The following is a 14328-nucleotide window of genomic DNA, read 5'->3' as shown; positions in this document are numbered from 1 at the left end:
AGCATCGGAAACTTCATGCATGAGGTCTCTTACTGAATTCGTCTCTGGAGAGAATGGTGTCATGTCATGGGTGACATCTGGTCCCTTCATTTTCAACATTTCCAAAGCATTCTTATAAAGCAAGGGTAACGTTTTTTCCTTGGCAATGCTACCACAAGATCTCCTGATTTATACCAAAGATCCCTGAGAGTGAGAAATCCCAGGGTAACCACTGCCCACCCCTACTAGCTCAAGATGCCATCCCTGGACTGAATGAAGTGCAGACAAAGGGGCTGTGTGCATGCATGGGCATGTGAATGTGTAGATGTTTGTGATTGGGCTTCTTCATTAAAAAGAAAAAAAAATCATCTGAAAGTCTAAATTCCTTGTCTATTCATGTTTGGTCCTAACCTTCCTCCCCAGAGGTCTCATATTTGCAGAAATGATATTCCCCCCTTTCCTCTCTCTCATCCTGAATAACAGTGAATGTCTGCTCAGGTGTGGCCTGTAAGAGCGACATGGACTAGCAGCCAGCAGAAGACATCCTCCAGACTGAGGATCCTCTCCTGATGTGGCTGATAGTCACGGGCCAGGCCACTTCACTTAGACACAGAGGTGGGCATAGGGGTCATGGGAGACCATGCACTGCAGGGGAGAATTCTTGGTGTTAATTCTTGTATGGAGGTGGTAAATGTGGGGCAGTTTATATCATTGACGCTGAACTACCTGGGCCGTGGTATTTCCAATGCTGTCATGCATCCTGACTTGATGAGCTTCCTAAGTACAATTCAAGAAGGGGAACAGGAGTAGATGTTCAGCTTGGTAAATAATGTGGCCTGGGGTCAACTTTATTTTTTTTTAATAATAAATTTATTTTTTATTGGTGTTCAACTTGCCAACATACAGAATAACACCCAGTGCTCATCCCGTCAAGTGCCCCCCTCAGTGCCCGTCACCCATTCACCCCCAACCCCCGCCCTCCTCCCCTTCCACCACCCCTAGTTAGTTTCCCAGAGTTAGGAGTCTTTATGTTCTGTCTCCCTTTCTGATATTTCCCACACATTTCTTCTTGGGGTCAACTTTAATGTGTTGTCCTGACCCATGTGGGGGCTTTCAGAGGGCAGCTTCAAGGAGGCATTCTTAAAGCCCAGCGATGGGACTGCCCACCTAGTTGGTCCCAGGAATAGGAAGAGAAGTGTAAGTGATTGAGGAGGCAACCCCACAAAGATGTGGGTGGGTCTCTTCCAATACACCACTGATTTTGCCCCTAAGGGACAACACTCTTGATGGCAATGGGCCATGCTGACCAACCCTTGGAGGTAATATTGTGTGAAATAACATAAGACAATACCACATTAGCCTCTAGGTTTGCTTCTAGAGAAGCTTCAAAAATCAAAGAAAAAGCTAAAAAACCAGGCAGTAGATTGGTATAGGGAGCTCAACTCTCTGGGCCCTCTTTCTAGGCAGACACTGATAAGAAGCCACAGCCCTGTGCATATCTCCATTAAAGGTATGAGGTCTCAGGAAACATGGTCTGATTGCCTCTCCTCAGTCAAATGTCTCCATCCTTGGATGAATCAGCTCTAGCCAGGTGATGAGGGATGAGTGGAGCCTCAGTAGGCCTCGTTGTGTTTCTGAGATTCTACAACAGTCTTGGGGCTCATTCACCTGCCATATTGAATTCTCTTTCCAATGGCCCCTCTCCCAAGAAACAGTCCCCACAGACTGCTCTCCTGATCTGGGGAAAGCCTATGGTCTCTCACTTACTTGTCATTCACAAGTTTCCCACGTTGGTGAATCTGATTCTCCATCGTAAAGTTGATGGTGGCACCATACACGTGCTCACCATAAAACACCTTCATTTTGGACTTGTATTCTTCATCTTGAAAATACCGGATCATATCAGGGAACCAAACTGTCAGTCCGTAGTAGCTGTAATAAAGAATACAGAATATTCAAGCAGCAACATGATTTATTCTTTCATGATCACAGTCTATATCCCTAATCTGATGTAAATCCAGCTCATTTTAAATGTATGACTATGGTTCATTATTAGAAATTAAGACATTAGGGCTATACTATCACTCATTATATGAACAGATCTAAGGAAAAAAATCATGACTATCCCCATAGATGCTGAGAAGGCATTTGATTTTTTTTTAAAAAAAATTTGTCCTGATTTAAAAAATATAGATTTGGAATTGGTGGGCACTCCTTAGCATGTAAGAAAATACATATCTCAAAGGTAGAATCATACTTCATGTGGAAATAGTAAGGACAGTCCCACTAACATCAGGGATAAGACCCAGACACAGGTAATGGGAAACCAAGCAATTTCACAGACAGAAGTTTAAAATCTTGTTGACAGTTCCTAGTTGATAATAGTAATTAATTGAGCACTTACTAAGTGCCAGAAACTATAGCAAGCATGCTCTTTATACAATAAATAGCCTCATAATGCTGTAGTGACTTAAGTGGCATAAAGAAGGTCATGATATTTGGAAGTGCATGAAATGAGATGGGTGAGAACCTGCCAGTTAAGAGAGGAGCCAGCTAATCACCATTCCTATTATATTCGATTTTCTGTATTGTAGGGCACAGTACTGCAGAGTCTCACTGTTCTATCCCATAGCCACAACACAACTGAAGGCTGCCTACATAGCCCTCATTCCCCACTCACTTCTGGAGAACAGAAACTAGATTTTGTTTGGGTACCAACCCTCAGGAAAGCTAATGGTATTTTTAGCTCAGATGCAAATCCTGATTAGTTTGAAATCACTGGGAAATTATAACCCCTTCACCAGTGATTAGTTTGGCACTAGGTGTGTGACACACATCTGGGTAATAGAAAAACTGCTGATGTGGGGGCATGGGGTGGGGGTGCTCCTGAGAAAGCTTTCCTTGCTATTACTAAAAGAAGCTCAGAGAGGCAGCCTCTTCCTCCTTGGGACATTTTCCCACATTGACAGGGTGCCAAGAAGAGTACAGGCATCTGTCAAACACCAGGAGATCTAGCCTGGGACTGAAACCCCACATGGAGCCTGCCTCTCTATGGAATTCTTGTTACAAAGGACAAGACATGTGGGTTGCCTGTTACTTGCAGCCCAAAGCATCCAAACTCTATGAGTTAGAACTAATTGTGATCTCTGCTTTACAGATGAGGCGCTGGAGGCATAGGGAGATTAATGGAGTTAAGTGAGATAGAATTTACCTTAGAGCCATGGTGAACCAGATCACAGCCAGAATCAGTGTGTTCATCCTGTAGGGCCCCATCACACAGTACAGAGCATTATCCCAGACCTGCAACCCACAGAAGGGTTATTAAAGCAAGAGACTTGAGACTTGAAAGCTCATTTCTAGGATTTTCTGATAAATTTCCTAGGACCCTCATGAGAGAATGGACAACCGTGATCTCCCAGAGGCAGCAATTCTGTTCAAATAACAAAGCTTCTTCTTTTCTTACTGCCTGGCCTTGGCCTCCAACATAACAGTCCCGGGCATCTTCCCTGGGAACACAATAATCCATCATTAAAAGCACTGGGTTGAGATTTCGAGACACTGGATAAACTTGAGTAGTGAGCTCTGCTTCTTGCCTCTGGAAATAGGTGATATTCCTAACATTTAATAACCATGAAACCATTCATTGGCTGCCTCAGTGCCCAACAGCTGAGTTGCCTAAAGGAGTCACTTCTAGGGAAATGACCTTGCCCTTCACAGACACCTTCTCAGAAACCACCAACACACCTCAAAGGGCCATCTTTTTCACTCATTACTTTCTTCCTATGGATTATGTAGAGAGAGGGATGTTTAAGAGTAGACATTTCACCTGCATTCAAAATTTCTGCCTTGGGAAGGAAGAGCAAAGAAAAGAAATGAAGGTTTAGAGAGTTTGTGGCTCAAGTCACACAGCGAATAAGAAGCAGGCACAAGCTGTGTCCCAAGCATCCCCATCCAAGGCACTTCCTCCTATCACACTGCCTTGGGTTGATGGGGGTGTTCAGGGTCTTTAACCTTCATCCACCAAAGTTACAGATTTCTAGACATCCTCTCTCTCATCTCTCACATGTACACAATCATACCTGCTTGAAAGTGGTCTTGAACCTGACCAGCCAGCGCTGGTACCAAGTTCCTGTTGAACTTTGGATCTCAATGAATTCATCCATTTGCTTGGGAGTTTTGATGTGGGAAACCTGCAAAACAAAGATAGTCTAGGGAATCTTAACCCCACTCTGTGTCAGACTTTTCAAGGTTTAGTTTAATGTAACTGAGTTTCTATTACTTATCAAGGGCTACAGGAACCTTGAATGACCCTCTATTTCAGTGATTCTTAACAAAAGATGTATATGGCCTCTCTTTGGGATCTTGCTCGGAGAGATAAGTCCCACTGCAGACAAGATGAACCCACCTTTTTACCAGATCATGCTTTTGAGAAATTTATATTCATCAGTCATAATATGCTGGATTCCCATGTACATGTGATTTGCCCACAGTAAAGTTCACTCCACCTTAAAATTCACCAAGTCTATCCATAATTGGTATTAACAATTAACATCACAGAAACAATGTAAACAATGGTGTGTATGTTAGACAAGGAGGTTGTTGTTTAAGTTTTTTTTTTTTTTAAAAGATTTGTATATTTGAGGGGGAGGTAAAGAGAGAGGGAGAACTTGCTAGCAGGTGGAGGGGCTCAAGGAGAGGACAGATAGAGAATCCTCAAGCAGACTCCCTGCTTTGCACAGAGCTGGACACAGGCCTCAATCCCAGCACCTTGAGATCATGACCCACGCTGAAATCAAGAGTTGGCTGATTCACCAACTAAGCCACCCATAATGCCCTACTACTTAAGCTATTTTTAAAACACAGCAGAATAAGAGATATCATGTCCTCCTGGCTGTCTCTGGCTTTCCTAGTGGAAATCAAAGAAATGGGGAGTGAGGATAAGGTTATATGTCTCAGTGCTCCGCCCAAAGGACCCTGGAAAGTGTTGACTTGTCTAATGTCAGCAGGTAGCCCCAATGAGCAATTCTGACTCACGAAGACAGTGATTGTCAAGTTAAACAATGTTTAAAGCAACCAGTATATTCTGTAACTAACCATCATGTTAAGGAGATCCCCAACCACAGGTACACTTTTTTAGCCAAGTTAGCAAGATACATGCTTGCAGACATTCAGAGAAAAATAGAGGAGCACACTCAAAAAATTCAGAGTTACCATCACCCCGTCCAACAAACTTTTGTCTAGGGAAAATTGTTTTAGTCATAGGAATGTCTCTATTGCCTTCTTCAGCCATATGAGATTGTGAGGAGATGGAAAGAGATATGGAAATAAGGCTGGTAATCCACAGGAAAAGAAAGAGCTCCTGGGTGTGGACAACAGACTCATTAACTCTCAGCACTAGGACCAGAATGGCACGGCAATGCTTTTCTAACCTAGAAACAGTAGTTATTAAACTTTGGGGAGGGCTGCATGCCCCTTTGAGAATCTGGTGAAAGCATCAGTGTTCTTCCTAAAATTGGAGGTACATGAGAATGCTGAGAGCCGCCTGGGCATATCCTCCCATCTGCAGCTGTGCGCCCTTTGCAAATCTCTTTGCCTAGCTTTGACAAGGACACAGGAGAATGAATGCACAGACCCTGCAACAGAACTCTCGTCTGGAGCTGGGCTTCATGTTATCAGATACCCCCAGGGAGACCATGAACTCTCCAAAGCAGCCAAAAGAAGCCAGAGGACAAGGCTGAAACCAAATCAGGAAGCATGTCAAAAATCATACTCCAAAGCATTAAAATATCCACTCAAATGCAATTTTTTTCCTTTCGTAGTTCCTAGGGAAAATAACATTCTATTCCCTAGGTATTTGGGAGTGAGTGTATTTGACGACCTCAAGCAAAATTGCTCTAGTTTACAATTAACTAGGATACTTGTCCTTGATTGGGTCTAAATCAGAATATGGCCTGTGTTCACCCCAGCCCTGCAGAACATTCTATTGGGGACACTTGCCAGGTAGCAGTTCAGAAGCTCGTGAGGGAGCCAGCAAATGGGATGGCTGAAATCTGGGGCTTTGTAGGGGACGAAGAAGTTTCCCTCACCTCTTCCAGCATCCTAGGCTGGGTCTGAAAATTAAACTGACAAAGGAGAAAAGCCTGAATAATAGGAGAAAAGCCTACACATTTTATTGAATTTTAACATGGACAAGGGAGCCTTCTGAAGAGAATGAAGGCTTGATGAAGTGACCAGGGCAGAAAGCTTTTTTCTCTTTTAGACCATGAAACAATAAATTTGTGAAGAATTGACAAGACAAAGGGGTGTGGGCTAAGAGTAGCAAATGGTGAAGAAGTAACTGGGAAGAAAGAAAGTTTGTCCCTCTACCCGGAAGAAGACTTTCTTATCACCAGAGATGGGTGGAGAGATCAAGAAGGCTGCGTAAACAGTCACTTCACACAGGAGATCTATGACCTGTTCCAGAAGAAGGGTGAGTGTGGGGAGGTCAGAGTAACCTTCCTGCTTCTGTCACTGTTTCGAACTCCTTCAGCTTATGATATTCACTATGCCAAGGTGCCACATTTTGGGGTAGGTGTCCTGAACCCCAGCTGCTCAAAGATGAAGGTGAGGACCCTATCATCTGTTGGTCTCCGCCAGGCTCCCGTGTACATACATTCAAGGATGCATTCATTATTTACTGTGGGGAGCATTCGGGAGCAAAGCAGTTAACCCCATGCAGCAGGAGTTCACTCCCCGACAGCCTCTGCTCTCTGACCAGTCAACACTTTCTGGTTGTTTCTTTCTTTTCTTTCCCTTGGCCCATCCACTCATCTATTTCTACCTAATTAATATGATTACCAATGCTGAAGCCACAATCTTCCTGATTTTCTTTCTTGTTAGATGATTCTGATTCTGATTTTTATTCTTTCTGATTCTCTTTCCTATTAGATGAAAACTTCTAAAAGCAGAGGTGATGCCTGAGAACGTATGGCTGGCATGCAGGTTGGGCTAAGAGAAACTGCCCACCTACGGTTCACATCCTGCTGCAGGAGCCCTGCCTGAACTCTTCTTCCTCGGGAGGTATATCCATCCCAGAGGTGAGGGGCTCTAGTGCTGAAGTGAAAGGCTGAGCTTTTGCCTTTGCAAACTGGAGGCTTTACTGATTTCCAAGCTAAGTAAGACCTCATTCTTCAAAATGAGGCTGCTTAACAATAAACCTGTTGTGAGGAGAGAATGTGGGATCACTTTTCTAAAAAGGACTCCCAGTCTGGCAAGCCCACGCATTTGGTTTAGAAGTGGGTCTTCCAGAAGCAACAGACGGGGAAGCCACTGGGGGTGAGATGCTGCATGGCCACGTGGGTAAGACGAAGGCCGGGAAGAGTTTACAGTCACTTTGGGCAGGTAGGGACAGACATACAAATGAGATGGAGAGCAATAATCCATCAGGACTCCTCCATGGAGAGCTCTGGGTTTGCTTGGAATAGATACACTAATAGTCTACTTGAGGGGCTCGGGAATGCCAGGGAGGAGCAGCAGCCTGCCCTGTGCCAGCTAAGGAAAATTCACTATTCCACAGGGAGGGCAGGGGAAAGAGGGAAAACTAGAAAGGAGGAGGAAAGGAGGTGGAATGGGACAGGGAGGAAGCTCCTCAAATTGTCACAAAGATTATTAAACTCACAAATGCTTGTTATAAGTGAGATATGTCTGTGTGTTTGTGTCTTCATGTCTATGTGCATGCATGTGTCTGTATTCATGTGTCTGTGTGTATGTGTGATGTGTGTGTCTGGATGTGCCTGTGTTTATGCGTCTGTATCTGTGTGTGTGTGCATGTTTCAGTATATATGTGTCTGTGTGTCTATATGCATGATGTTTGTGTCTGTGTGCGTGTGTGCATGTGTATCTGTATGTGTGTGTCTGTATACATGTGTCTGTGTGTCTATATGCATGATGTGTGTGAGTTTGGATCTGTGTGTCTGGATGTGTTCATATGTCTTTGTGTCTGTATGTGTCCATGTGTCTACATGTGTGTTCCGTACCAGACTGATGTGGCCCACAATCCAATGCAGCTGATGTGGATTCAGAGCCTTGAGGCAGAGACAGAAGACCATGAAGACGTCTCTTGGGAACAAGCAGGAGTTTGAAGGGCAATCTATGGAATGGGTAGGGGTGGGGATGGGACCGAGCCAAGCACACCCAAGCCCTGGTGTGGGGGGAGCCCGCAAACATCTGGTGCCCATACCTGCCGTCCAGCTGCAGCATTACAATCCACCAAGGACAGCAGTGGAGATAGGGAGCTTGGAAGAACCATCTACACCCTTAACATCTTTGATCTGTTAGTTGTGCTTCTTAATAAATGTCAAAAGAAAGCACCGGCCCCATATTTTAGATATTTTTAGGAGCACTGGAATTGAGGGAAATAGGCAGTAAAATTTATTGCTTGAGTTAATTTAAGAAAAAATATGTCATAACGTTTTTGAATAATAGTTGACACCTATGTAGCCCCTACTCCAAGGCAGGCACTGGTTCAGGTACTTTATTCAATCCTTACCATGACCATATTTACAGCTATTATCCTTCTGTTCCCAATAAGGAAACTGAGGCAGAGGGAGTAACTTGCCTAAGGCCACATAGCTAGAAAGTATCAAAACTGGGATTTGGACCAGACTGGCTCCAGGCTGTGGATTCTTAGCTGCCACATAATCCTGCCTGAGCATCAGGGCTTCCAAGCAACGGTTAACAAGGACAAGTGTCTTGTACAAGATCAACAGCTGAGGTCAAAGAAGCAACACAAGTGAATAGGAGTGGGAAGGGGTTAACACAGGAGGGCTTCCTAGTGGAAATGGATTTGAAGTCAGCCTGAAAGGAAGTTATGCAAAACAAGGACCCAAAGCAGGAATTCCTCCTTGGCTCCAGGGTTTGTGGAGGGAGGCAGGGCAGAGCACAGATCTTGGTAACTAACAGGACATCTTTATGGAAATTGCCACTCACTGGTTTTTCACTTTTTAAACTAGCAAGAAACAAAATTCAGGCTAAGAGCCAATGCTGGTAAGGGTGGAGAGAAATGGTTATCCTGCTGCTTATGGCACTGTAGACTGGCAAAACACGATTGAAATGCAATCTGGCAATATAACTCATGAGCTATAAAAATACTAGTGCTTTCTAAGCCAGTCATTTTATTTCTAGGAGTCTGTCTTGGAAAACAAACCTAGAACATCAAGGGGAAGGAACTATGTGTGTTGCATGAAGGTTCACTGAAACAGTATTAATAGGAACTAGGTAATAAAAAAGGGTAAATAAATTTCTAGTATTCGGGACATGTTTAGGAAGACTGTGTTAATGTTCTCAACTTTAATGTTTATTAAAATGATAATTATGAATGTCATGAGACAACATACAGAATGCTTATGAGTACTCTTTAAAAACATGTAGATGCAGGGGCGCCTGGGTGACTTGGTTGGTTAATCATCTGACTCTTGATTTCAGCTCAGGTCCTGATCTCAGGGTCTTGGGATCAAGTCCCGTGTGCTGAGCATGGAACCTGCTTAAGATTCTCTTTCTCTCCCTCTCCCTCTGCCCCTCCCACCCTGCTCACACATACTCTCTCTCTCTGAAAAACAAACAAATACGTAGCTGTAAACATATATGCATATGCTTATCCCCATATGAATACAGCTAATTTTTTCTTTCAGTGATTTTTTTGAACAATTAGCAGTTACAAGAAGGATATCTATCAAAATGAACAAATGATTATGACACCATAATAGGAATGTCAGGGGTTTTATTCTCCCTTTGATACATTTCTTTGTCAGATTAATATAACATCATACTAATATAATAAAATTAATATTTTTAGCAAGCCAAAACAGTAAAGAGGGGAGGCCCCCTCTTGCTGGCATAGGTGCCACACACTCACCGTGAACACCTTCTCCGGGGTCCCTTTAGCCCTCATGTTGGTGTCATGGACTTGCTTGAGAATCATCCAGGCTTCATCGTGTTTGCCCATCTGGTTAAAGCAAGGAAAGAGGGATAAGAAATCCTTTGCTGATGAGGGGTGGAAACCCTGCACATCCAACCCGGAGTGTGAGGTGATTAGACATGAATACACTGCCAACTAGGGCTTGTGAAAGACCAGGACGAGTCTCTGTCCCCAGCTGATCTTGGAAGGATACTAAAGTGGTGCCTCCATGGTGTAAACATGAGGGAGTTATTACATTATTACAGTGCTATTTCCACTACATAGTACAACCCTCCTAGTCCGAAGGTTGAATGACTGCTGGGTGGAAGCCATATTCTTCCCCAAAAGAGAAAGCAGAGAAACAACATGTAATGGATTGAATTGTGTCCCAGCCCCCAGCCCCTGGTACCTTGGAATATGGCCCTATTTGGAAATAGGGTTACTGTAAATATAATTAAAATGAGATCATATGGGAGTAGGGGTGGGCCCCTAATCTAGTTAGACTGGTGTCTTTATAAGAAGCCAGGAGAACGCCAGAGATGGCCCAGGCAGGAAGCATAGTGGTGCAGCCAAGAGCCAAGTAATTGCCAGCAAAGCACTGGAAGCTGGAAGAGGCAAAGGAGGACTCCCCCTACAGACTTCAGAGAGAACATGGCCCTGCTGATGCCTTGGTTTCCAGCCTCCGGAATTGTGACACAATTTCTGTTATCTGAAGCTACTCAGTTTGCAACTTAGTCCTTTGTCACAGCAGCCTTAGGAAACTAGTATACCACAAAGGGTAACTTTTGGGATATCCCTGGTTAAAAAAGCCTTCCTGCAGTGCCTGCCCCTGATCAATGGGACAAAGGGGAATTTGACAAGGATGGTCACTCTGTAGAAAGATCTAGAAGGAGACACAAAAGAGTCCTATTGCTCCCCTGCCAGCCCCCTCTGTCTGATCACTGCAGCCACAAGCAGCCCCCCCCCCCCAGGTTGGAAAGACTCTTCTCAAGATACAGGAGTGGCTTTCCCACGGGGAAGGGTCCTGGCTGGTCAAGAGTCCTGAAGGGCTTGGAGGCAACGCAAGTTTTCCCCACAGATCTTATTGCAGCAAGTTGAAAAAAAAATCTCACAGCTTTGAAGAGTTCCTAGAGAGGGTGGGTGCTGGAAGCAGCATCAGAGGGCCCCCTCTGTCTCTGACAGTCTGTGAATCCAGGGTAGGCAGCCATCACAGACAGCAATGAAACCAGATGTAATGATGGGCCAGGTGGGTTGACATGGGGGTAGTTTGCAACATGCCAGTGGGAGAGGAGGTGGGGCCAAAGGGCTATTGCTCTCGCATGGGGGGTGGTGTGGGGGCAGGGGCCTGACTCACCTCTAGCAGGAACCTTGGACTCTCTGGCATGAATCTCAGGGCCACCATGGACACGGTACAGGGCAGAGCGCAGATGATGACAAACACCCTCCAGCTGTGGAAGTGGTAATTGGTGCCCATGCTGAAGCCCCAGCCTGTGAAGACAGGGGATTTCTGACATTATCTTAGAGTAACCTTAAAGCACTGGTTCTCCAATGAGGGCATGAGAGCATCACCTGGGGAGCAAGTTAAAATGCAAAACCCTTGGGATCCCTGGGTGGCGCAGCGGTTTGGCGCCTGCCTTTGGCCCAGGGTGCGATCCTGGAGACCCGGGATCGAATCCCACGTCAGGCTCCCGGTGCATGGAGCCTGCTTGTGTCTCTGCCTCTCTCTCTGTGACTGTCATAAAAAAATAAATAAATAAATAAATAAATAAATAAATAGATAGATAGATAGATAGATAGATAGATAATTATTAAAAAATTAAAAATAAATAAATAAATAAATAAAAATAAAATGCAAACCCTTGACTGCCCCGAAGCTTCTGATGCAGAAGTCTGGATAAGCACTGGCAATGTGCATCTCAAGACCCCCCCCCCCCCCAGGGTTGGCCAGGTCTGACATTCACAGGGCTTTGGGCAAGAGTACACATGGAGGCAGCATCCCATATTTCTCTATATTCATTAAACTTTAAGTTAACAAACTGTTAAATGACAGATGTTCTATCCCCTTGCCTTGACAAATAAGGAGCCAGAAGGCTAGGCTGTGACCCACCCTTGCAAGACCCCTTTCATTTTTTCTCCTAGCCCCTCCCACGGAGTGAAGGGGCCTCATGTTGACACATGTGAACCATCACACTCCACCTCGGTGACAATGGGTATCCTTGTCATGATTCCTTGAGTTTAGTGGGATCTTCTCAGTTCTGAGTACCCAGAGCATGATCTGAATTGAAAAGAGGATGATCATGCATCAGGGGAAAGAAAGCCAGATCAGGGCCTTATGACCATGGGGATCCCTCTTACCCAGGTCAAACGGTAGTACCAGCCCCAGGTAATTCTAATGCAAAGGGTTCAGGATCACTCTCTGAAAAGCACTATCAGTCATATTATAAGCACATCTCATTTTATTGTGCGTCACAGATACAGCATTTTTTACAAATTGAAGGTTTGTGTCAACCTTGCATGGAGCAAGTCTATTGGTGTCACTTTTCTATCAGCATTCACTCACTTTGTGTCTCTGCATCACATTTTGGCAATTTTCAAAACCTTTCAAACTTTTGCATTATTATTATATTTGTTATGGTGATCTGTGATCAGTTGTTACTACTTGCCAAGAGCTCAGATGATGGTTAGCTTTTTTAGCAGCATTTTTAAAATTAAGGTGTGTACTTTTTTTAGACATAATGCTATTTGCACACTTAGTAGACTACAGTTTGATGTAAACATAACTACTTTTAGATGCACTAGGAAACCAAATAATTTATTTGATTCATTATACTGTGATATTTGCTTTATTGGGGTGGTCTGAAACCGAACCCATATCTCCAAGGTATGCCTATATTAATTTTTTTTAATTTTAAGGAGACAGGGCTTCTAAATTCAAATGAATTCTATCATCACTGAAATGGAGAGCTCCTACTCAGCATTCGTTATTGGAGGCATTTCTTTTTTAAAAAAAATATTTTATTTATTTATTTATTTATTAGAGAGAGAGCACAGTGGGAATTGGAAGTGGCAGAGAAGAGAGACAGACTCCCCACTGAGCAGAGAACCCAACGTGGTGGGGCTTGACCCCAGGACCCTGGGATCATGACCTGAGCTAAAAGCAGATGCTTAACCAACTGAGCTACCCAGGTGCCTCTTGAAAACATTTCTAAAATTCATTTTTAGAAATTGCCTCTGTATCTACATAACATTATTTCAAATATCCTCATGGGTCACAGAAGTCCCTCCTTTATGGAATGGGTAGCACAATGGAAAGAGCCTAGATTTCTGTAGTCATGAGATCAAAGTACAAATCCTGGTTTTCTCATATCATTACTGGGTTGGTGGGTTTTCACAGCTGTAGAATGCAGGTAACAATATCACCACAGATCTGATAAGTGCAAAAGCTCCTGCCAATCAATAATAATTCATCTGCTTTGAGAGTAGATTTGGTTTGCTTAGAAATAGCTAATTTACATTTAGTACCAAAGTTGTTGACTGAAATAGATGAACATCAGCAAGGATCGGCCAAATAATTGCTTCTTTAAAAAAAACAACCCAAGGTTAAGGGGCATCTGGGTGGCTCAGTGTGTTAAGCACCTGACCCTTGATTTTGGCTTGGGTCATGATCTCAGGGTCATGAGATTGGGCCCCACATTGGGCTCCATACTCAGCGGGGAATCTACTTGAGATTCTATCTCTCCCTCTCCTTTTGCCTCTCTCCCTACTCATGCAATAAATAAATAAATAAATAAATAAATAAATAATCAATCCAAGGCTCTAAAATGGCTTGGTTTTCTCATGCCACTCAAAGTAGCTCTGAAGACCATTCCAACAGCATTTTTTTAAAAAGACAAAACTATAAATAGGGGACATCTGGGTGGCTCAGTGGTTGAGCATCTGCTTTTGGCTCAGGTCATGATCCCAGGGTCTGGGATGGAGTCCCACATCAGGCTCACTTCAGGGAGCCTGCTTCACCCTCTGCCTGTGTCTCTGCCTCTCTCTGTGTCTCTCATGAATAAATAAAATCTTTTTTAAAAACTGTATAAATGAATATATTTATTTCTAAAGTTCAGAGGGTAATCATTATTGGAACATAAAATCTCTATTCCATTTGCTATCTGTGAAGCACAATAAAATGAAATGTCTATGCATAAAAATATATCATGTGGCCAACTGCAGTGCTGGGCAGTGAGTGTCTTGAACGCTCTATTACTCTCATTGTGTTTTGACCATTTCTACTTGCCCTTGACTCTTAACTCATTGTGCTTCAACTCACTCTACTTGCACTGCTGTTTCTGCTGATATTTCCTACTCTGTGCTACTGAAGGACTTGCCAGAGGGAACCCCAGGTGGAAAAACGTGGGACTGAAGCTGCT

General features: G+C 43.8%; 1 protein-coding gene across 1 annotated transcript in view; it reads right to left on the bottom strand.

The window, feature by feature from the left end:
* SV2B (synaptic vesicle glycoprotein 2B) overlaps positions 1–14328 on the bottom strand; it is a 181415-nt gene that overhangs the window by 25454 nt on the left and 141633 nt on the right. The window contains exons 5-9 of the mRNA XM_055325942.1: positions 11268–11401; positions 9872–9961; positions 4059–4169; positions 3191–3279; positions 1747–1911 (exon numbers count right to left, since the gene is read on the bottom strand). Coding sequence (XP_055181917.1) covers positions 1747–1911; positions 3191–3279; positions 4059–4169; positions 9872–9961; positions 11268–11401 — 589 coding nt within the window. The remainder of the gene's footprint in view (positions 1–1746; positions 1912–3190; positions 3280–4058; positions 4170–9871; positions 9962–11267; positions 11402–14328) is intronic.

Source organism: Nyctereutes procyonoides, unplaced genomic scaffold (genome assembly GCF_905146905.1).
Source record: "Nyctereutes procyonoides isolate TBG_1078 unplaced genomic scaffold, NYPRO_anot_genome, whole genome shotgun sequence".
Classification (NCBI taxonomy): Eukaryota; Metazoa; Chordata; class Mammalia; order Carnivora; family Canidae; genus Nyctereutes; species Nyctereutes procyonoides.
This window is presented reverse-complemented; position numbering and strand designations above follow the sequence as displayed.